The sequence below is a fragment of the Cyprinodon variegatus genome, unplaced genomic scaffold, assembly GCF_000732505.1.
Source record: "Cyprinodon variegatus isolate N-32 unplaced genomic scaffold, C_variegatus-1.0 Scaffold403, whole genome shotgun sequence".
Lineage (NCBI taxonomy): Eukaryota > Metazoa > Chordata > Actinopteri > Cyprinodontiformes > Cyprinodontidae > Cyprinodon > Cyprinodon variegatus.
This window is the reverse complement of record NW_015150856.1, coordinates 586,129-611,813: the sequence shown is the minus strand read 5'-3', so window position 1 is coordinate 611,813 and position 25,685 is coordinate 586,129. Positions and strand designations below refer to the sequence as shown.

At 38.3% G+C, this 25,685-nt stretch overlaps 2 protein-coding genes across 3 annotated transcripts in view; one reads left to right on the top strand and one right to left on the bottom strand.

Moving 5' to 3' along the window:
- The first annotated feature begins 2,584 nt into the window (after positions 1 to 2,584).
- Positions 2,585 to 10,095, top strand: LOC107092993. Its single transcript, XM_015387764.1, has 4 exons — positions 2,585 to 3,459; positions 4,891 to 5,094; positions 7,135 to 7,345; positions 8,913 to 10,095. Exons 1-4 carry the CDS (start codon positions 2,754 to 2,756, stop codon positions 9,163 to 9,165), a joined length of 1,374 nt encoding a protein of 457 aa, XP_015243250.1. The 5' UTR covers positions 2,585 to 2,753; the 3' UTR covers positions 9,166 to 10,095.
- A 3,211-nt stretch (positions 10,096 to 13,306) lies between these two features.
- The window catches only part of LOC107092992, an 18,311-nt gene continuing 5,932 nt past the window's right edge, over positions 13,307 to 25,685 (bottom strand). For both annotated transcript variants that reach the window (XM_015387762.1, XM_015387763.1), the window contains exons 6-19: positions 25,381 to 25,634; positions 25,216 to 25,301; positions 23,890 to 23,951; positions 23,428 to 23,666; positions 22,862 to 23,051; positions 22,740 to 22,781; positions 22,547 to 22,667; positions 20,923 to 21,064; positions 20,688 to 20,843; positions 19,813 to 19,933; positions 16,413 to 17,029; positions 16,198 to 16,315; positions 15,102 to 15,171; positions 13,307 to 13,997 (exon numbers count right to left, since the gene is read on the bottom strand). In XM_015387762.1, coding sequence (XP_015243248.1) covers positions 13,672 to 13,997; positions 15,102 to 15,171; positions 16,198 to 16,315; positions 16,413 to 17,029; positions 19,813 to 19,933; positions 20,688 to 20,843; positions 20,923 to 21,064; positions 22,547 to 22,667; positions 22,740 to 22,781; positions 22,862 to 23,051; positions 23,428 to 23,666; positions 23,890 to 23,951; positions 25,216 to 25,301; positions 25,381 to 25,634 — 2,544 coding nt within the window. In that variant the 3' untranslated portion in view covers positions 13,307 to 13,671. The remainder of the gene's footprint in view (positions 13,998 to 15,101; positions 15,172 to 16,197; positions 16,316 to 16,412; positions 17,030 to 19,812; positions 19,934 to 20,687; positions 20,844 to 20,922; positions 21,065 to 22,546; positions 22,668 to 22,739; positions 22,782 to 22,861; positions 23,052 to 23,427; positions 23,667 to 23,889; positions 23,952 to 25,215; positions 25,302 to 25,380; positions 25,635 to 25,685) is intronic.

Below are 25,685 nucleotides of genomic sequence, written 5' to 3'. Positions count from 1 at the left end.
TACAAGTTTTTACTGAAATAGTTGAAACCTGTGTGCTTCCTCCAACAATGAGACATGGAGTTATCGTCTCAATTCCAAAACCTGGCAAAGATCTTAGAATCATAGATAACAGAAGACCCATTACACTAAGAAATTCAGACCACAAACTTCTAAATTACATCTTCAAGTCTTGTCTCCAAACAGTGATTTCAGATCTAATTGCCGATACACAGTCAGGATTCCTAAAGCGGAGATCAATCCATAATAATATTAGATTAGTGATGGACATCATTGAATATAGAAACCAAATAGAAGATGATGGTTTCCTTCTATTTTTAGACTTCTACAAAGCATTTGACTCCATGGAGCATCCGTTTATTCTTTCGTCTCTTTGGATTTGGAGTCAAGTTTAGAGAATTTATCAGTGGACTGTATCGAGATATTAGCAGTTGTGTCCTACTGCCCATTGGCACCACCCCAAGCTTCAAGGTTAATGTGGGGTTTCCTCAGGGCTGCCCCATCTCACCATACCTGTTCATCTTAGCCACAGAAATGTTAGCTATCTATATTAAGAACTGTAATGATATTAAAAAACTTAATGTACTTGGCACAGAAATAACAATCAGCCAACTAGCAGATGACACAATATTCTTGTGTCATCTTTCAAAAACTATTGTTAAATCGAAAAATTCTCCAAAGCCTCAGGCCTAACATTAAACCTTAAAAAGTGTGAATTGCTGGTTGTACATGAGACGCCACTGAAAGACATCTGTAATATCCCTATTAATTCGGAAATTAAATACCTGGAGATCCACTTATCCAGAGACCAAAAACGAATCCAATTTCTGAATGTAGAAAATAAAATAAAAGAATCCAAGTCAAGACTAAACTTATGGCTACAGAGGGATTAATCAATACTAGGACAGATCTACCTACTGTAACTAAGAAGGAACGCTTATCTAGATGTATCTACCCAGCCTATTCCAATGCCATTCCAAACAGATTAATTAAATCTATTAACCCAATCAAGCTAAATTTCATTTGCAGAACTAGGCAACATTATATGAAGAAAATCAGTATGGTTAAAGACGCAAAGGATGGAGGTCTCAAAGTTATTGATTTTGACTGTCTAAATGGGACCCTAAAAATAAATTGGTTAAAATCTTGGATCAAACACAGCAATTCCTTTTGGTTTTGTATTCCAAGGACCTTGTTCAAGATAATTGGAGGATTGGAATTTCTTCTGAGAGCGGACTTTAATGTAGGCCGATTGCCAATATCACTGTCAGAGTCTTACAAACAAATCCTTTTGTACTGGAAAATGTTATATGTGCATAACTTCTCACCCCACACAACTGTTCTCTGGAACAACAGATATATTCTGCACTGCATCAAATCTCTGTTCTTTGAAGACTTTTATGGGAGAGATATATGGTCCATAGCATATTTAATGGATACCAACTGAGTTTTTTATAGTTATGAACAGTTTTGCATTAAACATAATTTCAAGCCTTTAAACTTTAATAAATTACATAGAGCACTAACCCAAGAATTTGTCTTTTTAACCAAAAATACTTTGCAATATCATCCAATTCACCCACAATTAGCTGCTCTGTCAATTCAAGGGATTAATATTATGGATAGAAAATGCACTAACCATTTTATTAGAAACTTTTTTAATGAATACCTTTACCCTGAAAGACAAAATAAAAATAACATCCTAAATTTGATAAAAGCTCAATAACTAAACTAAGAACAATGTATCTAGCACTACCTATACCCCCAAAGATGAAAGAAACACACTTCAAAATAATGAACAACATTTACCCCTCTAAAGAATTATTGAAACTTCGCTTTGGTATAGATGATAACACATGTAGGTTCTGTGAAAATGATATCGAAACTACAGACTATGTGTTCTTCTCATGTTCAGTGGTGCAAACATGTTGGTGTGATTTGCATAGATGGATTAAACAACATCTATCTTCATCCCCAACCTTTATCTCCAGGGACAATATCACTTTTGGTCTAATATTGCAAAGTAAGGCTGATGAGCTCTGCACTCATACAATTGTATGTCTAGCTAAATTTGTCATTCATAAATGCAGAATTGCTAACTCATCTCCCAAACTTTTTTTTTTTTTATGAGTTTAAGCTATATTTAAAATCATTAAAGATTCTGAAAAGTCCTAAAGCACAAAAAAATTATACCCTAAAACACTTCCCAACAGAAGTAAACAGCTAAACAAAGACTGAATTCTCCCCTCATGTTATACTTTCTTAGAATTTTATTTTATATCATTGGATTTATTTTATAATTATTCTTATAATTTTGTATTTGTTTATTTATTTGGTTTTATGTGTTTGCATGTTTATGTTAATAACCCTCTATGTTATAGATATATTTCATATTTGTAAGAAGAGATGCTCCCCCTAGCTATATTTTCTACATATCCAAACTTGAAGAAACAAGCTCTATGCTATGCAGCCATGTTTGTCTGTAAATTTTGATATTTTCAATAAAAATAAATAAATAGAAAAAAGCATGCGAAGAACGGATCGTGCTTCCGGAACGGATAGCCCGGAACTAATATATCGCCCCGGATAGTTTTACGTGTAACACTCGAACATCTTCCGGTGTAAACACTAACCTGCTGTTTCAAAAAGAAATCGCTGATAACTTAAAAACACGGATATCAAAATAGTGTAGAGCTTTTATTAAATCCTTTAGGAACTAGGTAAGTTTTCGTTCTACACGCTGAGTGAATGAAATAATGGAAGGGCTGCCGCAGCTACCGCCTGAACTCTGGGTTTACGTATTTAGCTACCTTAGCACAGAGGAAAAACACGCGGTTCGTTCCTGCTGTAGGCACTTGAAGAAACTTGTTGACCACCCATCCTTGTGGAAAGACTATACGGTGGTGATGTCCGAACTACGTCGCTACACCTACGGCTTCTGGCATACATTAAATTACCGCAAACTCACCCGGGTCACTGTGCGACACCTACGGCGAAAAGAATGGCGACGTCTCGTTAAGTTCCTTCCGTCGCTAACTGCAATAGTGTTTGTGGATGGAGGGCGACAGTATAAAGAGAAGTACATGGACAACCTCGCCAGATTTCCTAATCTCCGGGACCTCGGGGTGCGAAACGCGACCTGGGATGAACCGCTGCTGGGTCGCTGCCTGACTGAACACCTTCAAGAACGACTTACACACCTGAGCGTGTGTAACGTGCGGCTGCCCAGCACCGTTGAATTCATAAGAACTGTGTCGCAGCTGGTCAACCTCCGGTACCTTCTTTTCCACCAGCAGAGTGAGGGTTACGGACTGGACACGGTGAGGCCTGTGCCCCGAGCCGACTTTCATTCAATGATGGTGAAACTAAAGAAGCTAAACCACCTGTCTTGGGGGATGAAGGGGGAGCCACCGGAGCCGCTCCCTGACGACTACTTAAGTCCATCAGATCCAGACTTGCCAGGTGAGTCCACTCCTCATCTGTCTTGGGGAGTTGGGGCCTGGTGGTTAGGACGTAGAGCCTGTTATCCTGAGGTTCTGAGTTTGAGCCCCACTCCCACAGACTGCCTCTCTGGGTCCCTGAGCAAAGACCCTTAACCCCACACTACTGCCCAAGGTGATGGGCTAAATGCAGAGGTACATTTCTCCAACGTGAGATCAATAAAGTTCAATTATTATTATTCCCACAACCGACAGCCTATGTTATGTGCATATGTGTTAAAAGTACACACATTTGTTACTTAGGTAAAAGTATAGATAATGCAGTTTAAAAACACTCTGTTAAAAGTTGAAGTATCAACTTGACCTCTTTACTCAAGTAAAACTGAAAAAGTATGTGCTCCAAAAACGACTTAAAGTATAAAAGTATAAAGTAACCTTAAAAAAAAAAACAAAAAAAAAAACAGCCAGATGCCACTATAGGAATTGAAAGCTCAATTTTTCAACTATTTCGGAAAAATCATTTAGATAGGGCCAAGGATGACTGAGGTCTTGTTGGTCTCCGTCTCCCGATACGCTCTCGTCTATGTCCGACCTTTCAGACATTTAAATATGTTTTTCTGAATCCGCCATTGTAGCTTGGCATAGACAATTCCCGTTTGCAGTTTGAAGAACACCTGCTTAGTTCTGATTATTTCCAATAAGTGTTTACGTTCTATGACTCATCAAATTACCCTAGTTTTTACTAGATGTGGAGGGTGCCATTGATCTGCATTGGATGGAGCACATGACGTGAAATAAGTATTTATAAACATTAAACCGAAGCCAAGAGTTACGAGTAACGTTTGTTTTAAAAATGTAAGGAATAGAAAGTACAGATACTTGTGTGAAAATGTAATGAGTAGAAGTCAGAAGTAAGAAGAAAAATAAGTAATAGAGTAAAGTATAGATAGCTAAAAAGTGTACTTAAATACAGTTATAAAGTATTTGTACTTCGTTACTTGACACCTCTGATTATGTGCCATGCTTTCTGTCCAATTTCAATTTCATAAATGTGATGTTTGATTACAATTTTACCTCACTCCAAACATGCTCCAGAAAAAAAATTGGATAAACATACAGCAGTTTTTATTCTAGTGGCAAAATATCAAAGCAATATTTAGCTGTTTGATTAGTAAAAATAAAATCCCACCTTTAGAGCGCTCTATTTATATTCACAAGATAGTCTTTCAAAAGCGGTAACAGCTTGAATTTCTACGTTTGTTGGCATGGTTTTAATACTTTTCCCCCTTTTTTTTATTACTTTATTGATCAACTTTCGTGGTATTATAGACATGTTTTATAGCTTAAACGGAACATAAACAACCACTGGCATTCCTTTTAATTATTGTAGTTTTGGCTTAGAAAGTCTTAAAGCTGCTATTTAGGACTGTAACATTTTCTTTTAATGCTGTAGGAGTGTCTTCCTATTGTGGGCCAACGCTGACCAGCCTGGAGCTTGTGGACTACCCAGAGACCATCCTTCCTGAAAATGCTCTGAGGAGTCTGACCTCCCTTAGGTCTCTTGCTATCCGCTATCGGTACATTAGAGAAGGTATTGAGTGTCGACTCGGGTCCTGGCTGAACCCTCTGCAACAGCTGAAATCACTCTCCATCATTGGTGGGTTCTGCAGCCCTTTTGGCTCAAAGCTTTATTTTTGCCATATTCAATATGACTGATCTTCTGTAGTTGTATTTTTGTTAGATAGTTATGTATTTATATTTAGATGTATTTATATGCTCATAGTTATTTTTCTTTTCATATGCACTCACATTAATTAAGTTATTAAGTTTTTGTGCCATGCTGTCCATATTATTATGATTTGTGTTAAGCCAATGAGGAAAAAACATCTTAAAGGATAAGTCCGGTCAGCAAGGAATAATCAATGGATCATTTACTATACCTGAAACTAATATGTTTGCAGTGATTCAATTAATTTAGCATTAATCAGTAAGAAAAATAAATATAATTTTTGTTGCGATCACTTAATCTGGGACCAGCCATTTTTGCCAAATTATAGTAACACCTCACTCCTGACATCTTCCGGCAATGACGTTATGGTGCGTTAAGCCTAGCGCCATTCTCCCCGCTTTATAAGCAAAATCAATGGAAGCTACTGGACACATCTGAAATCAACAACAATTATTTAAGATTTCCAGAGGACTTCACCATTAAAATTTGCGAGAGCTATAGTTAAACTGACAATTCCCACGTGCATGGCAGTTGGACGTTGTAATACATCGTGTAAAAGTGAAAACAACAACAAAAAAAAGGTATTTCACCTTTCTGATTCATGATCCTCCACAGACAGGTTCGTCGTTAGAGAAAAAATATGTAATACGTTTCCAAAATTTAAAAGAATAATGTTTTCAAGGTGATTTTGATAATGGCTTGTTGTGACAAGCACCAGATACAGCACTGGGACTTGATCAACATCCGATACCGCACCGTGATGTCACAAACCAGTAGGTGGCAGTAGTGTTCTTTGAGAAACATGGATGCATCCAGTAAAGCGCATTCTAATGAAATTACTCTTAATTAAAAACACTTGTCATTAATTGAACAGTATGTAATAATTTCATATTTAAAGTACTTTCAGAAGTTTGAATTCTGAATATGAGCGGACTTTTCCTTTAAACAAGTTCTTTTTATGTCTCATTCGTCTTGGAGAGCTCATCAGGGAAATAACACAATAAAATGCATTTATCATTCTGTGATCGAAACTAGGGGCTGCCAAAGAGATGAAAAGCATATAATTTCCTTGCCGTCAATTAATTTTCATCATCATAACCCTGGTATGGTTTCACCCATACACGTGTGACAAAACATGAAGTGTGCGGGGTGGGCGGCTAATCTCGTTGGCAGGGGGAGCCTTCCTAGGATAATGGTAGGGTAAACACTGAAAATTTAGACACGCACACCTGAACATGTTGGTAGTTATAGGTAAATTGGGCACTTTGCCAATACGCGTAGATACTATATCACAGAATACTGACACCTGCTGGACATTTAAAGACACTACAGGCAGCTTATTGGACAGACTAAACTGAATTGATTTGATGACCTAGTAAAATTATATAATTTAATTTATCGTAGATTAGATTGTATTATTTCATATCTATGTTTAAATTGTAAATATTTTTGATATTTTAAGATGTAGCCTATAAATAATATAAACACCATAATGTGAAAATTTGGGGGAAACTGAATGAGGATGTTTGTGGACTAGGATTTTAAATCATAATTTTAAAACAACAAGAGTCAATTTGAAATGAACTTTGATTCAGATAAGTTGAGTGATAACTTAGAGGATAAGTATGACACAATGAGAAAACTAATGTAAAGCAACGGCTGAGACGTTCCTATTCCTTTTAGGCTGCTCCAAAATTCTTGATAACTTTAACGATGAACCGCAAAAGATACGAATTTTTTAGCAGATGCATCATGTTGACGGATACGTTTTTAGACAGTTTAGTGAGTCAGTCAGTTAGAAACAACTCCTGTATCGGGCGCATGTCTGTCTTGAAACGACACACACACAGTGTTTTGCTCTACTGGCTTCGCATGCACCGACTCATCGTTGTGTTGCTGGACCCATCACTACATGTAGGTTCAGAGGATGCTTTTCAAATTAACATCCAATGTACTTTGTTTCTGAAGGTGGGAATTCCCTTTCTACATATACAACTAATATCCCAGAGAGTGTGACCAGACTGACACTGAGAGTTGCCATAACTCTGAAAGACATGGACTCCATTGCACCTAAAGTTCCTGGACTTGAGCACCTGGATATTGAGCAGAACCGCTCCAGTGGTAGCCTCTGCAGACGGATCCCGATGCTTTTTCCTCAGCTCAAAACTCTTAGGATTCGGTGAGTGTAAATGTTTTCAGAAATATTCTGTTATTTTACACAAATTTACACCAGGAATGTTTCCACTAATGTTTCAACCCTAATTAAAGATTAGATTCACAGCCAAACGTATGTTCATCATGTTGGTGGTGATGTCATGATATTTTGTTTTTTATTACCTAATCAAAGATAATGTTTGGAAATGATCAAATCTTTTGTTTGATGTAAGTATATCTACTTTTCTGTTGGACAAAAATTAAGCCATTAGAAAAATTACTGGTGTGCATATATATTTATGCCCCACACTCTCTTAAAAAAAAAAGAGGGTTTTAAATCCCCACAAGACTTTTCTGGATAAATGCAGATTAAGTACAAAAATTAAAACTAGACTTTAAGGAAAAGATTAGTTGATCCATACTAGTAATTTTCAAAAACTTTATAAAAAGAATTTGAAAAGACCTTAGTGTTTTATTATTGCAGATTGATGTAGGCCAGAATTATACAACGTTAAATTGTTTGAGCAAAACAACAGAAACAAAACTGAAAGAATATAGTTTGACTATGATTGCATTGGCCCTCTGTCCTGTGTGTTCTAAATGAGTCCCCACAGCACAGCAGAGTTTGTCCTATTCACTCATCACTAGCCTATTAATCACTCAAATAAGTGAGTCAGCCTTGGGGGAAAATATAAATCATTCAGGACAGTGAGGACTATGGTTGAAGACCCCTAAATTAATTTGTTTCTTGTCTGAGAAGATGAATGTGCACTTCAGGATTTTTAAAAAGCTTTAAAAGTGGACCGAGACCCTTTTAAAGCTGCCACTGGTCTGTGATTTAAATTAATATCTCTACATAACAAAAGACCAATTTATTATCCAGCTTCACCACAGGACTCATTTACTGACTCTACCTAATTTCTGTTTTATATGTGAAGATTTGTATTGATGCTCAGCCGTAAACCAACAATAACACATTCTGAGCCTGGCTTTCAGAAGGTTTGGGTACAGAAATGATAACGTTTTAACGCTGATATTCTGACCTAATCAAATTGTATGTTGCAAACATTTTATATTCATGAGTAAAGCAAAACATTAGCTGATTACCAAAACAATTCAGTTATTGGGATGGAGATATGCAAATTACAAATCCTGAAGCAGATTATGGGTTTCTCTGTATTAGGATTTACATCCAAACTTGCATACAAACATGTCTGTAGTCATTCTTGCCAGAGAGGAAACGCATAGTAGTATAAAGAATCCTTCGAACAGATTTGGACTTTCAGGAAACAGTTGATACCATTGATTTAAGATGGATTTTGAGGGATGTGTTTTAGTGGTGCAGTGGTTAGCATGATCTGTACGGGGGCCTTAGTCCTCGAAGTGGCCGTCCCGAATTCTTATCTGACTTGTGGTCCTTTGCTGCTCGTCTCTCCCACTCTCTCCTAACCTCCTTCCTATCTGACTGCAAAAACTGAGCCACTAGTGCTGTAAAATCCTCAAAAAATGTTTAGATTTTTGCATAGTTTTTCATTATATTGCCAGATATTTAATATTAATGCAATGCATAAACTTCCCCTGGTTTCCTGTAGATTTTTTCGTCGTGAGCCTGAGAAGGATCTCCTAAGTCTCCACAAACTCAAACATCTGGTGCAGCTTGAGCTACTGGTTGAACGTTCATTTATCCTGCGAGATTACCTAAATGGCCACCCCTGGCCCAGCCCCTCTGTGCAGGAGCTTATCAATGAGCTTCGGGAGCTTTCCGAGAACAGGATCAACGTCATCACCACAATGCGGCCAAGAAACCTTCTACGAGAGTGTGACTGTTTGTGGGAAGGGGACTGATCATCTTTATACCAGTGCTTGGCATTGATTTTTTATTTTTTTTTAATCTAGATTAATCTCACTGTCATCTTGGAATTAATCTAGATTAAAATCGCTTATTTGAATTCTGCAAAAGGCATTCATATGTATGTGCCACCTCCAGAATGTAAAAGAAAAGGTTTACTTTTTTATGTTTGAAAAATCACATGCAATTCCATCTTCTTAAGATTTTGACAGAAATATAAAAAGTTTTGCTCATTTGTTACTCTGTTTTTGCAGCAAAAAAGTGTCCCACTTCCAATTGGAGATGTCCCACTTTAACAAGATAGTGTCTCCAAGAATCTGACACACACGTCACTTCGATCAACTTCTCATCTTTCCACGGCGTGCTGGTCATGTGTTCTCCTCATGATAGTTCGACTCACAGGTAGTTTGTAAGATGGGTCACCTGTGGCCGCCTGGAGAACAAGCTCGAGCCCATTGGCCACGCTTATTCTTTTTTTTTATCGCCCAATAGGAGTTTGCCGTTAACACCAATAATGTCCCACCACTACTTTATACAAATTTTAAAAAACTGTTAACCACTTCATAGAGCTCTACAGAAAGGACATCAAGTCAGAAATGTTTAAAGGTTCTCTTTTTGCCTGAAGTAAAACATTGATTCTATATGTAAGCATCTGTCAATAAAAAAAAACTAATTCAAATCTGTGGCTTTAAAGATTGAAAGTGACAATTTAAGTTGTTTCAGGGTGAATCTGATTTCTCTGAATTTGCAAATTTTTAGTTGCATATTCTGTGGTTTAGAAGTCCACAATTTACTGCATGCTAATGCAACAGGAGTTTAGCAATGTGAGCAGAATTGATGAATATAAAAAAATATTTCAAGGTTAGATTGTTCTATACATAATTGTTTTGAAATTTTTCCCAGATCTCAGATTTTGAAAAATAAAAAAAGTCATATACCTATTGATACTAACTGTAATATGGGGAACCCGGTTCAAAACCGTCTTAATGATTCTAGTATCTCATTCTTTGAGTTTACATTTCTCAAGAGGCTATGGTTGTCACTGATCCTTGCATAGAACTCAGAGCAACTATACTGAAAGTTCACCCGAGTAATGAGCAGTGCTTCCAAAGTGTGCAGTCCCATACGGTTTCTCTCATCAGTATTGTTCATAATTTAAAAAACACGTCCGACGGGCATTTGTGCCAGGATGATAAAAATGTTTCTAAATGGAGCATGACTTTGAAATGTATGCACATTTCTGCCCAGCGTTTATCTGCAGGTGTTGACATCGTGTTCCACTGTTCAGTCTTTTTTTGATGTGTAAGTATTGACTGAAGCGACTTCATCAATCAGCTCTGTTTCACTGATGCCCGTCTGTGGCAGCTTGGTGGAGACATTCCTCAGGGAGCACTCAACCTCATCCCTCTCTGGTGCATGCTCTAGCAGTGTCTGGTAGAGGCACTGCGATTCAGTGAATAGAGAGCCCCACTGCTGGAGATATGAAATGCAGCAGTCAAAGAAATTCTGCACACAGTTCTTGAACACCACTCCATCCACTTGAAAGCCAACCACAAGACCTATCACCAAAAAAAAAAACAAAAAAAACTACTTTTTGGTATGCAGTTACTGAAACCATGAACAGGTGTTACTATTAAATTGATATTTACACTACAAAGTATAAAACTGTATGAAAATTATTAATAATGGCTATCAAATGTGTACCTGTATGGATAATGTTAGTCTTATATGATGCATACAACTCACCTTTAAGCCCATGAAGGGTGCAGCCTTCATCTCCACGAGATTTCCTTAAGATCACAAGAAAGTGCTCCACATTGGATGACTTACCCATAAGGCAATCGCACTATGAGCACAGGGCGGATTTCAGACCTCCGCATGTATTCTGGTAATGTCAGTGGAGCGGTAAGTAAGACATATAACTATGCTTAGCTTGTTGTCTGCTTGGTATGATAATTTGTTTAATTAACTTTAATCGCTTTATATACCTTCAGTCTGGGTCGGACAGAAAACCTCTGATATCATCACCCTTAGCACAGGTTCCCCTCAGGGCTGCATCCTGAGCCCCCTGCTGTTCACCCTTATGACACACGACAGCGTCCGCATGTTCACCACCAATCGCAATGTGAAGTTTGCAGATGACACCATGGTGGTGGGCCTCATCAGAGACGTCAACGACCTGGACTACAGAGAGGAAGTGGAACAGCTGGTGGACTGGTGCAGAGATAACAACCTTATCCTGAATGGGGAGAAAACAAAGGAGATCATCATAGACTTAAGGAAGAACCGGCCTAACCACGCTCCACTGCTCATCAACAGCTCAGCTGGAGAGGTGGTCAGCAGCACCACATTACTTGGGGTGCACATCACAGACACCCTCACCTGGAATGCAAACACCACCTCACTGGCCAAAAGGGCACAGAAGTGCATGTACTTCTTGCAGAGGATGAGTAGAGCCCACCTGCCACCACCCATCCTCACCACCTTCTACAGAAGCACCATAGAGAGCCCTAACCCACTGTGTGGTGTGGAGGCTGCAGCGCCTCAGACTGGAAGAAGGTGAGGACTGCAGAGAAGATCCTGGGGCTCCTCTTCCCTCCATAAAAGATATTTCATCCCAGTGCTGCATGTCCCAAGCCCGTAACATCATCAATGACCTGTCACACCCCCAACATTGACCATACTCCCTGCTCTCTGGGAAGAGGGTTTCGAAGCATCTGATGCAGCACCAGCAGATTCTGCAACAGCTTCTTCCCCACTGCCATTAGACTGCTGAATGTTGAATGAACCGACAAGGAAAAAAATTTTGGTGTCTATGTCAAGTTGTTCCTTTTCTTTAACAGCTATTCCTACTCTTCCAGAGCATGCTTCTCCTTCAAAGCAGCTGCACGTACCAGGAGTGCAGCCCTTTCTGCCTCTGCTTTTATTTGTTTAGAAATTGCTGAAGATTTCTTGGTTTTTATAGAAGAACCCCTTTGACTCCCCACTTTTCTAAATTTACTAATTGAACAGTTTATAGCGTGCATACATACATACCTGATAAGCTTGTGATTGGTGTCGATGTGAATCATGTACTTTGGGTAGGGAATTATGTGCATTCTCCTTGCATCTCAGACGGGTCATCCTTGAGAGTTTATGTGTGATTTATGGATGCATAAACTCATGGACGATTCTAAGTGCCCTGAGAGGGGGCCCAAAATAAAAAGAAAAGATTTGTCCTGCTATAATTTCCAAATATACAAAGAAATTCCAGGAGTAAAATAAATAATCTTCATGTTTCAGTAGTGAACAGTGAAACAAAGCAAACAAAGAATTAAAGCTAACTCCATCTTAAAAAACAAATCAGCACAAACAACAGTTTTACCGGCACAAATGAAGTAGCAATGAAAAAGAAGTTCTTTTTGTTCAATTCAGAGCTTAATAGGGAATAGTAGACCTCAGGATGACCTAAAGAATAAATGTTAATAGCTCTAAAACAACAGCAGCACATGTGATCTTTTTATTAATTCATTTTTACAGATGGTCATTTAAATGCATAAACCTACACTAAAGAAGCAATAAATATTCACACTATTTGCTGAATTTTGTTCAGGTCGGCGGGATTTCAGCTTCACACAGCTGAGGCTCCTCCTATTTGATGATGGGATCCAGGGTATAAACACTGCAGCTGAAATGCAAAGTGGTGAACTACCTGTGGGAAAATCACTGCATGCTGCGTGAACGCACCATAACAAAAGATATAGAGAAAACGGGTTGCTCCATCGTGCATCTTGTACTTGGCAGAAGTGGATATAGGTATTAAAAGTTAAATTTGTTAGCTTTCATGTTTTGTTTACACTTTCTCATTTAGAGATTTTGATAAACTACACAAAGCCATTCCTGACATTTCACTGGCTACATTATTAATTGAGAGGGCTTTTAGTTCAAGAGATTTATTAAAATCAACATGGCTCCCGTATGCATTTTGTCATTTGTTGGTGCAAAAATCTACTAATTCATAGTGGAGTTCATTTTATTTTAGCAACAGATGAACAACTTAGTCTCTGAACCGTACAAGAAAAAATAAAAGAAGATTACAATTATTTTTCTTTTGGAACAAAAAGCCTCTCTTCTTATTGTCTCAAAGCTTAAAAGCAAAAACAAATTAGAGGTCCAAATATAACTTCAAGAACAATCCAATAGATAAAAGTATTTTCTCTTTATTTACCGTTGCTAAAGTATACAGAGGGCAGTGAAGACAAAAATGAACAAAAGTCAACATGAATGCATCCTAACAGGAAAACTACAAAGCCATAAACAGCATCACAATTGATGGTCAATCAATTGAAGATTTTTTGTTTTGTTTTGTTTTTCTTTTATTTGCAAGACCTCTGTATTATTGTACAAAGTAAAAATTCTTAACATTGTTTTGGCTGTCACTCTTTAATGGAGAAAATAAAACATGTTAAAGACTCACAAAATATGGAAATCAGGTTATAAGTCATGTGTATTGAAAATGTGCTTCAAAATTCCAGAAGAAGTGATTGTGGCTCCAGAGATTCAAAGATGAGCTCTTGTTTCTGCCCGTACACTCCATGCTCAACCTTCATGCCCTCGATTGAGCACTTTGTCGAGTCCGACATGAGCCGCCTGCAAGCGTCAACTAGGTTTGAGAAAAGCTGAGCACCCCGCCATGGCTCACATCCCTCTTTGTAATGCATCCTTCTGTTGGCCAGTGACTCACCAACCAAGGAGTCTTGGGGAACCAATAAAACATTTCCAGGAAGGTCAAGAACAGACACAGTGTGCCTGTCTTTTCGAAAAACTTTAGCTTTCAGGAAGTTGTTGGCTGTTTGGGCAAAGATAGAGGAAACAAAACAAAATGTGACCAACTTAAATCAGTAAGTTAAAATTATTTAAGACTGTTTAATATATAAAATATGTAATTCCCAATTCTTTATCTTTTAAAGAACGGGGGTGTGGAAAAATGTGCCCTTCTGACGAGGGATCAGTCTAAAATAGAACATAGAGAATAAATATCTTAATATGATCAGAGATCTTATCAAGTAAATGCTTCTGCTGTTAAAACATGCAGATAATTCATATGAGCCAATGTTTTAAAACCTAATTTGTAAAATTTAGAAACCTCTTTAAGTTACAAAAACATTAAATTTTCCTTTGGGATACATGATGCAAGAATATCATGTGATGCATGTTTCTTGTAATGAGGGAGCGTGTGGCCTAAGCAGTTCAATACCCTTTTGCACTGTCACAAGTGAATTTATTCATTGTGAGATCAATACACTTCTATTATATTGTATTCTATTAAAGTTTGCATAATTATTTAGCATCAGCATCATCTCACCCCGACAAAATCCTCCACAAAAGGAAATAACTGACTGAAAAGTAAAAAAACAGCAAATGGTTTTTTTCCAAGGGATACAGCACTCTTAATACTGAGGAATGATCACAGAACCAATAAATTAGTTACTATTCAGTATTTGAACACAATAAATTTTGTGAAAATAGTAAAAAGGGTAGAAAGAAACCAAAAAGAATGGCAAAAAATTACCCATTCTCTCCAGTGTTGTCATATTTGAATCGGGTAAATGAAAATGTTGCACATTGGGACATTTCACAATGAAAAAGATGCAGTATTTATGCTGCTGCCCCACATGGGACTGAGCACTCAAATGCAAGCAGACACAAGCAAAAGCTCTAAGAGGGCCTTTCATAGGTAGGCCTTTCATAGGTGGTCTCTGCTTAATACCCAAGTGCCTGCTTTTAACACCAGAGCATGCTGGTACATACAATTCCAATTATGTTTACATATTAAGAATGCTTTGACTATAACAAACACCTTTCTGAAAGGTTATTTTTGCCTACACATATAAAATGTAAAATCATCCAGTTTGACTCTTTGGAAAAATAATGAAGTTGAAAAATATCTCACCCATCTCAAGTGTGACTTCCTCTGTAGCTCCATGAAAGAAGCATACATATACGACCAACCCCTGATCAATCTAAAGATAGAGACATGATCAATTAGAAATTGAATCTAAAAACAAAAAAAACAGCTTTGTTTATGTGTTATATTTATGCATTGGGCAGACACTTATCTAAAGCAACTTGCAAAGGAAGATGTAACAATTACAGCTAATTTTAAAGCTATCAATCAGCTACTTAGAAAGAAGACAAATCAGATGCTGTCAGCGGGAACAGGCAGTGGTGTAGTAGTCCAGGGTATACGGCGTATACCCACTTATTTTTCAACCTGCATTGTGAATACTCACTTCTAAATCCCCCATGTTTAGCACTATTAGACAGGATCTCCAAGCCAAATCTCCCATTTTTCACTAGGATGGTGAAGCCATCACCTGCGTTACGCTGCCTCTAACTGGCTAGTACTCTCTGACTTTACTGATTACATTGGTTAACTGGAGGCATGACGACCAGTGAGCCAATTGGGGGCAGAGAGGGGCGGTTCATGCTGGGGTTAATATTGCTCACATATTAAATAACATTTATAAGTTTATTTTAAATGATTTGCATTTAGGATTTGCAAAGAATCTGTAATATGAACTGAGCTAGTCAAACAACACTTTCATTTTCTTATTAGAAACATCCTCGCTAATTAACATTTGCCAATATTTTGGCTTATGTTACCCCGTCGGACAAGATCCTGCCTCTTTGCCCTTAGCCAAAGATGTCGGTACAGCTTTGGATGACGATATCAACTATGCTAGGTGAGTGTGGGCCATTTCTATAGTTGGACCCCCTAAATTATGTTGATAACATGTCAGGGCTCGACAGTACTGGGAATATATCACTAGAATATACCACTAATGTAATAAATAATAAATCAAGTATTATTTTTGAAATGACGAATGCATTTATTATTTATTACCTTTAAAGTTACTTTAATCTTTTCAAATATTTATTTTTTACTCTGAGAAATTGGACCAAGATAATCATAGGGCGCTTTGACAGGTCGGGTAGGTTAAGTAAATTTGAAAACAAATGGGAAATAAATAACAAATCTCACTCACCTCAACCCACTCAGCATCAGCACCATCTACCGCTGGCCTGATCTTAACCTTAGCTCGGCTGCACTGCTGGATGATCGTCCGGGCCTGAAGCTTTTTAGACTTCTGATGCACAAGTGGGCTTTTAACAGACACATAATTTTAAAAAAAATGTTGAAGGATTACTTAACATTAGAATATTGCAAAACATAAACAAACAGGTAGTTTTTGTATGTTACCTCTCCACTCTGGGTGGTGGCTGTGCTGCCTCTGCCAATGCAGTGTTTGCGATGGTGAAAACGGGCCAAGGTTTGGAGCTTGGAGCCGCCATTGGCTCCAAACCACAGCTAGAGTTACTCTCAGTTAAACTGTCTCCCTTTTCACTTCTCTTTCTCTTTACGGAGGGCTTGTCATTGTGCTGGCTCTGCAAATCTCTTGATTTTTTGTTCCTTTGTCCATGATTGTTTTTCAGAGTTTTAATTTTTTGGGGGGTAGGATGCAGCTCTTTGAGAGGTAGGGCTGTACTTTGCTCTTGGATGAAATGATTCAGATCATTACCATCTTCAGTGCTACTCATTCCTTTTGTATCTTCAGGCTGAAGTGGCTGCTGCCTCAGGGTTTGGTTGCTTGACTGAATCTCAGATTTGTTGAATGCGTCAGAATGTACAGAGGTCGTCTTTCCTTGCGGCCAGAGCCTGGTAACGATTGTGGAGTTGGGAATCCTAGGTTGAAGAATGATAGAAGTTTTGGATGGAAGTTGACAGGGAGTTCTCAGATGGATAAGAATAGGAATTCTTGGCGGTGGATTGGTGGGAGGCGAACTGGAGGATGAAGGGATAGATGGTGTTTCTACAGACTGTAATAGGGAGAAAAACAAAGGTCAGATCTATAACCACATGTTAGGCTTAGCTCTGATAGTTTTGAAACCTAATAAATGAGTGTTTCTAACTATAAATATGGTCGATTAAGACAAGGACTTTCTTGTCTTAATGCTCAAACTACAGTGATTGAGGCTCACTACCCTTTATTGGGTCTATATAATGCAAAATCAACTTTTATGAGGCATTAATATGCTAAAATAATGTCCCTTGAAAGCGATATTATATTTGACTCATGCACGTCTGAGTAACCCTCATAAATTTTACTCCGTGAGGAGCAGCCCCTCCCAGGTCTAGCAAATCAGTGGCGGGTCTTTATAGAGCAGAGAGGAAAAGCCTAACTAGCTTAACCACGTCCCGTCTGTCAAGCAAACAACACCCCCACTTTCCCCAATCAGGGAGCGGCGATGTATGTCAGAGTGTGATCATTTCTACATGAAGTTAAGACAAAGTGGCTCTTCTAGCAGCTAATCTGTAAAGTGACAGTAACTGTTCATTTTGTACCTAATGTCTACGTTATTGAAAATGTGTTTTTCGGCTGTGAGTGGTTTCAGACTCTCTAAAGAAGAACTTAATCACCACTTCTAGCGATAAGCTTCTAAAAAATTTTTTTTAAGATTTAAAGGCATTAATGTAAACTCTGAAACCCCATCCATAACTGTTATTAATCAAGTTTGTGAAACGAAGCTAGCTTCACCGGGAGTTTATCCACGCTAGCTTTTACTTTAGAAAAGGCTTCAACACAGGAGAGCCAAATCCTCAGAACAGGGCTCAGCTGTTCACCTACATCTGAAAGCATGTAGGTGAACCTAAAGGAGACTCACTTGAGGACATCAACATCCATATTCTTGCAAAGAATGGTTTGAGCGAGGGTTTAAGGAAGTCATCTTTGTTAACCTGGAAAAACCATCTCGCAACAAAGGAGGTGGCCTTAAGCCCCATTTAAAGTACATTTTTGAAACCGGTCCGAGCACGAGTAACCATTGAGTGTAAATGGCAAACTGAACCGGATGGTGCAAGGCACAACCGAACAGAGCTAAACTGGTACTAGTTCATCAGTAGGGCTTGGCACGCTTCAGTTCTGCCACAGTTCTCAGATAACAAAGAATACATGAGTAGAACGCGTGACAGTCAGCCTCCGTACACTGCAAAAACCATCTGAAAATAAGTAAAAAATTCTTAAATCAAGTGTATTTACCCTTAATTTGAGTAGATTAATAAGATGATTTGCCAATGGAATTAGTACTTTTTTCTCTTAAAATAAGATAATCAGATTAAAAGCACTTAAAATAAGATAATTCAATAGTTTTTTTCTTATTTCAAATGTAAATTGTCTTGTTCCCTTGGCAAAGTGTTGAACTTACCTCCTCAATTCAAGAAAAATGCACTTATTTTAAGAACAAATTACTTATTTATATTAACATTTTTTGCAGTGTAATAATGAAATTTAAGACATTCATGTAAAACTACTAGCTTCCCTACCGTGCCACACGATTTTCAGAAATGATTTCGCTTAGTAGGGTGATGAACCTCAACGTCTGTCGTTTTCTGTGTCTGTAAGCCATGATTAGACTATCATTTGTTGTATCCACTTCCCAAAAGCCGACTCTTGTCAAGTAAATTCACCAAAGCCTGCCTTCTTTGCCTGACTCTCTGCAAACAAACCAAACTTCCTGAATGTTACAGGCGCCGCCATGTTGATTTGCTTGTTTCCCTCTAGAGAGCATAGTAGTACCATAGATCGTCACGAGGAACTGTGCTAGCGTGATGTGTAAAATTTGTCATAAGGAACCGAGCTTGGCATGGTTAACTGATCCAAGCTCGGTCCGTACTCTGCACAGATGGCTTTTCAGAGGGTAGTATATACAGACATAACTTTTCACCCACCTACAAGGCACTTTTAGGAACATTACCCAGAATATTCACCCCCCCACCCGCCCCCACCTGGCTCACACTTCACTGAGGAATGTGACCCAAACCCCTCTGAAGAGGGAGTTAACGACCCATCAGAACCCGCTAACGACCATTAACACCATGTGACCTCCTTGGCCAATCCAGTGGGAGCGATCAAAGCAACTTTTTGTCCCCCCTAACTCTTTGTTACAACTACTATATAATGTTCTTAGCCCTCGCCACCACTACTGAACTGAACTTTTTCATGCTATTTCCCTCATTTAAAGATTATTTTGTTTTCAGTATACACCATGATCTTCCAGATAAAATTTTGATATCTGGCAAAGAAAACCTAAATAAGTTTGAATTGCAGTATTTGTAATAGCCCACTGCCCTAAAAGTGTTTTGGCAAATGTCAGTCACTGATGTTATGAGTCTGTTTATGTTGTTTTACTGTTTTACAAAATTGTTTTACTTGAGACTTGCTAGGGGGTTTTCCTATATAAAAAATCTGTCCAAGGTAATGCAATCATGCTTAAATTTGGCCCTTAACAAAGCAACCACAAAATATTAATTTCGATGCAGTAGGCTGTTTAGAGCAGGCATCCCTAACCCTGGTCCTCGAGGCCCGCTGTCCTGCAGGTTTTAGAGGTTTCCCTGCTTTAGCACAGCTGATTATAACGATTGCAGTACACCAGAAGCCTGTTAATCAGCTTTCAATTAAAACCAGCTGTGCTGGAGCAAGGAAACCTCTAAAACCTGCAGGACAGCGGGCCTCAAGGACCGAGGTTGGGGATGCCTGGTTTAAAGCACAGACTTGTTTTACCTTATCGTGGCGAATAAGATTCAGACGGTCTTGAAAACCCACCATCATCTCCACAGACTCCAGTGTATGCTCCTCTACTATGCCATCTCTTCCACCACTCTCAACATCTTCATCATTATCTCCGCCATCAACTTCAATATCTACAAAGCCATCCGCTCCATCGCTGCAAGAAGGGGAAAAAAATAAGTATGGACACTTAACCCCAATTCTGTGAAATATAAATACTGTTGTTTCAACTTTGACCAAAACAAATTAAGTTTGTTTTATACTTCAGTTTGCTTAAAATCTTGGTTTATAAGAGGAGTAGAAATAATCTGAGCCATGGTCATGTTAGATTATAAGGGCAGTGGTGGATAGTACCAATGTGCATTTATTTGATTACTGTACTTAAATAAAGCAAATATACTCAAAAAAAGTACTTGAGTAACTTTTTTTGGGGGGGTACTTATAACTTTAATTCTACTACGTCTCAAAGTCAAATATTTTACTTTCTGCTCCACTGCATTTCGAGGAACCTGCTAGTTACTTGTTCCTTTTGGCTGAGCTTAGCTTTATAATCTGCTGTGGGTGTTTTTCTTTCTTGAAATGCAATTTCAACATGCAAGACAGCAGCCCTTAGGATTGAACTCAAAATAGGTATGAAAGCACTACTGTTGTTTTGAAAAGCTTTCCATTGGTTTTTGTTTGTGTGCTCCCATTTCTTTTTATGAAATACAATAATTTTTTCAGATAACTTTGATGTATTTCTGTTTGTCTGATGTGTTTTATGATACCTGTTTTCCTTTAAAGACCTTGGATTTACTGTAAATATGAATATTGTCATAAATATAAAGCTGTTCAAACTTGCCTAGGCTGCAATTGAGCACAGTGTTGGTGCATTACTGCTTTTAATGATAAAAATAGCAGTGAAAAAACACCTGTGTGAGTCATCTTCTGTAGATGTCAGAGAGTGAAGCATCTCGGATCTTTCCACCTCTGCTTCACGACATGGTTTCCGTCTTATTTTCACGCTGCACTGAGAACAATTGTTTATCCACTGCACCACATCCGGCTTCATGGTTTGCCAGTAGTACCTGTCAGAGATCGGACTTTGTAAAATACTTGTATGAATATGAGTAATAAGTAGCATCTAAGGATAAAAAAATTGAAAACCTTTCGTTGAGTAATCTGAGACATTTGTTGACATTCAGGTGGTTAAGGTCATTGTGAAAGTCCATAAGAGCAGTTTCAACCTGCTGCCTACTCCTCAGAACCAGACGCATTTGATCTCTTGTCACCACGTGCAGCTTGCCATCTGTCAAAACAGGGCAAATAAAATTATTATAAATTTATCAGAAGTTATCAAAATGCTATCAAATGCTTGTGTTGATTTTTGTGGATTTTAATATATTTTTGTAAATATGAAAACTGCAACTAAATCCTGGAAAAAATATCTAGGATTAGAAAAAAGAAACAATTCACATGTTTTTCTGTTAAAAAAAAAAATCAGCAGGAAGTGACAATTGAAAGTAAAATGGATAATTTTTGAAAATCATAATTTTAACTGATAGCCTTAACCTTTCTTACACAACAGCCTCCAGAAGAACTCAGATTGTAAAAAAAATAAATAAAAAATCTTTTGTGTGTTTATTCTGCTGCAATAATTCAACTCCAACTTTTCTTCCATGATGTGAACAGGATTCAACCTGTTTCTGTTTCCTCTGAAATCTACAATCATCTCCCTTCACGTTGAGGCCACAAAGTGGTACACCAGCTTCTTGTCCACCTTTGATACACCTAATGACTGCAGAGTTTCTGTAGATGACAGGACTTTCTTTTAATGGAAATCAGAGGTCTAAAGAGTAAAAAGGAAGGAGCATGTCCTGTGGTGTAGACTAATGTTTATACAGTTGACCCTTCAGTCTCACAAACTATGGTTTGTTAGTCAGGTAGTCTTTTAATATGCCACTTAAAACAATAAAAACTAGACATCAAACCCGCATCTATGATCGCCTGCTAGATCTACGGTCACAAACTGTTTTAAATACTGACATTTTTGACCGCTTAAAAAGCTGCGGAGTGCTACGGACGGGTGTCAACAAGACAACAGCAGAAAATAACGCATGGAGGAAGAGATAAGCGAGACGGAGAAAGCGGGGCTGCAGAGGAGGGCTAACTGCTGAGCTAAAGAGAGATCCCCACAGACCATTGCTTCCATCAATCCTGCTATCCAACGTCCGCTCGTTGGAAAACATAATGGATAATCTCCAATTCGAACTCTCTTCAAAAAAGGAGATATGTAACTGCTGCGCCATCATTCTGACGGGGTCTTGGCTGCATCCAGCAATACCGGACAATGCTATTAGCCTTGAGTTCTTCAGGAGCTGGAGGCAGTAGTAGCAGCTTAACAACAACTGATGGGTAAAGCCCAGGAAACAGGCCCCTAATGCTCCAGCAACAGATCCTCTGCCACCAGGTTAAAAATCCCATTTCAAGGCTAACATCCTATCCAGATCCGTCTGACATCTCTCCTGCCAAGCAAACATAATCTCTGATCTAATAACTAAAAATTCCTCGAAGTGTTAGCACCCTTCAAATGAGCAGGTAAGTTTAAAAGGCTAAGGGTAGGGGTATGTTTATCCCTAGAATAAGTTCACCCATCTATTTAAATCATGTGCAAATACACATATTTCAAGAAAATTTTACTTAATTTTAGTTCAATTTTTTCCATATTGTTTGTGGTTGCGACAATTCATCTGTTTTCAAGACACAAAGCAGATCAGAGAATTTGACAAACCTATGATGGCGTATCTTTTGCAGAATCTCCTGAAAGTGTTCTTCTCTACATATGTCAGTCCAGGAGGGTAAATGCGTCTGCTGATGTAGAGCTCCACTGCATTGTACTTGGCAAAAAAAGCCTGAAAAAATATGATAAGAATTTCAAGGCATGGTAAATTGTTTCTTAAAAGTGTTCCTCCATAGCTACATACTTCCTCTGCTGCTGGTGTCGAGGTCAACCCATCTGCTTGTGTCTGTGGAAGCAAAATAACTATTATAGGCCAATCAATGAAGTAGAGGAAGTGAGCCTCAGCCATGCCTCTCTGTGTCTCACCTTTGTGTCACTGTGGACGTTAAGTGTGGGCACTGCGTCTGGAAGGAGGGTGAGTTTCTCCCCGCTGCTGTCGTAGCACTTCTCCGTAAAATGGGCTGAGCAAATGGAGGACCAGAGCCGGGGATGCCAATTCCCACGCCCACAAGCTTTCAGCCACTGAGTCAGCAGGGGCACATTATGAAGCGGAAACCTGGATGCACAGCAGGTTATACACAAAATAAGTTTGCTACATTTTGTCAGGCATCTAAGAAACTATAGATAAAATGTAGTGTAGATAATGGGGAAACTGCTCCATGATGTATGAATAATGAATAAATATTCAGAGATACACATGACTCATTTTATATAATGTGGGTCATTAATTGCCGATGTGTGTAATGCATTTCAAGGGTCAAACAAGCTGGTTTCTAATAAAAGAAAATGGCTGAAAAATAAACAAATAAAAACATTAATGACAGTATTGCAAAAGAGAACAATATTAGAAAAAGTATAATGTGGTTGTCTTGAATGATTTTCAAAGAAATGTTTAAAAACATAAGATTTTCACAAGACAATTGAACTCATACCGATGAAAAATAAGTCCGAGTTTTCTCTCAACTGGACCACAGCGGTTGGTGCACTTGGAGACGCTGCAACGAATCATCTTCCTTTTTGATCTATTGACACATGTTTGGCAGCTAGAGATCCAGCTGGCCAGGTCACGACTCAAGCTCCCCCAATGGTAGTGCTTTGAGATCTGCCTCTGGCAGATCCCCTGTCCAAAGTGGCCCTGGTTGTCATGAAACTGCTGCAGGATGGAATTTACCTGGAAAAAATGTTTTTTTTTTTTTTTTAGTTCTGAGTAAAATCATTTATTGTCCTAAGCTTTGCTAATGTTGCATTTTCTCTAAAAATAAATGCTGGATTTTGGCTTTTTGTCTCTGTCTAAAAATGAATACACTGTATCATGGGTAATAAACATCAAGGAAGCTTTACTGAGGTTAATGTGATGTAATACTGACAGATCTGTTATTAGCATTTGAATTTACCTCCTCCCTGCTGCGAGGAACTCTGAGAGGCGGAGAGACTCTGGTGTACATCAGCACTCCATCTGAAACAGAAATGTTTATCTTGTCTTATTTATACTTTATCTAAAAAATGATGTACAAATAAGTGATATTAGAGCCATTGGACCTCATGCACATTGGACCTCACAATATGTTTGTATTCTTGTGTAAATTTCAATTACATTTTCTCCTATATTGAACTATTACGAATGTGCCACCCCAGACTCTACAAACGATCTTAACTTCAGTAAATGGTCGTTGTAAACCTGATGCTATGCTTAAGTGAGCGCGCATTCCAGACAAATGCACATTTGTATAATTACCACCTGAATAATGCAGTACAAGTGAGGAGGCATGACTTCCAATGCTTGCCAGAAGGGATTCACTCTTAAAAATGGCATTGAAGACATAGAAGAAAAACTCTACAGGTTCAGAGATCAAGGTTCTACTGACTGAAAACTGAGCAGCAAATCATTGGGGAATAAACCAGAAGAGCTGAAAATGATGTGGCTGTACTATTACAAAAAAATAAAAATAAGAATAATTTGATCCAAAATCCAATAAATGAAAACTACTGATGAAGGCAAGACGTGCTCATTCATTGTAAATGCTTAATATAAGTTCACCATCAACCAACATGACAAACACACACTTGTACTGTTCATCTACAGACCACGTCTGTCATCCCTTTATCACCATCGCCATCTCTCAAACAACGTATAAACAAAAAGCTAACGGAGAAACTCTAATTGGACAAATTCAGACAGACCTTAACCCAAACATTCCACATTTTATGTAATAAAGCCAAGAAGCTGCAATGGAGTGAAGTGAATGCAAGTTTTGCTGTTAGCAACACGTTTCTGAACCTTCTTTTCTGAACTCTCCATCCATTTTCTGTTTCAGATGTTATTGCAATAGCAGCTTGATCTTACAGAGCTCACTGACGAGATAAAAACATTTTAAACCAGTGTCCCCTGGATACTTGCCAGCTGCAGGTATAGTCGCCAACAATTCTGTCATCAGCAAATAAAACTGCCATTTATGATTGCAGAGCTGCATAACATATCATGACGTATATGTACTTCAAATAAAATGGACAATTGCTTCTAAGTAACAAAAAATGCTGTCATTTATTGAAAAAATAGGTTTGGATAAAAGCTGACTGATTGCACAAGGCTTCTGGGTCAATCTGAAGATAGGAGAAAAGCAGTGAATGAGGCCTTTTCTCCTAAATCACTCATATGATTTAAAAACAAATTTGTTCGTACAAAAAGTTCTTGCATGAGGCCCACTGAGCTCTCCACTTACCTATTAGACTAAAGCGCTTGGACATTCGCTTTAAAGCTGATCTGCTTCTTTTACCCTGCATAGGTAGGACCCTGGTACTCAAGTACCTGTGGTACAAATATACAAACATGATACAAAATGAAACTTTGACAGAATTGTTCCCTTGTGTTTATCTGGAGATTGTACCTTGCAATATGGTTGTAAGTAATAAGGCTTGGCTCGACAGTTGTCCTCCGCCTGTTCTCATTCATTGTCAAGGCAGCCCTGGAGTCTGGAGCGGGGCCTGGTAAACAGTACTGATGTTCCTGCAGCTGCAGAGCTTTTTCAGACAGATTGGAGGAATGAGAGCCCTGGTCTGCAACGGCAGCCAAAGGAGTTTCACTAAGCTCATCGTTCCATGTTTTGCAATAGTTGAAGTTTTCATCTGAATCTCCAGGCACCTGAAAATCAAGAAAAATTACCTAATGTAGTCTTGACAAGTATTTGAAGCC

Bases quoted from the DNA above. Each gene is read 5' to 3' on its own strand.
- LOC107092993 (XM_015387764.1), top strand. From the start codon at position 2,754: ATGGAAGGGCTGCCGCAGCTACCGCCTGAACTCTGGGTTTACGTATTT. The intron at 3,460-4,890 runs GTGAGTCCACTC...TTAATGCTGTAG, and splicing joins ATCAGATCCAGACTTGCCAG to GAGTGTCTTCCTATTGTGGG. The intron at 7,346-8,912 runs GTGAGTGTAAAT...GGTTTCCTGTAG, and splicing joins CTCAAAACTCTTAGGATTCG to ATTTTTTCGTCGTGAGCCTG.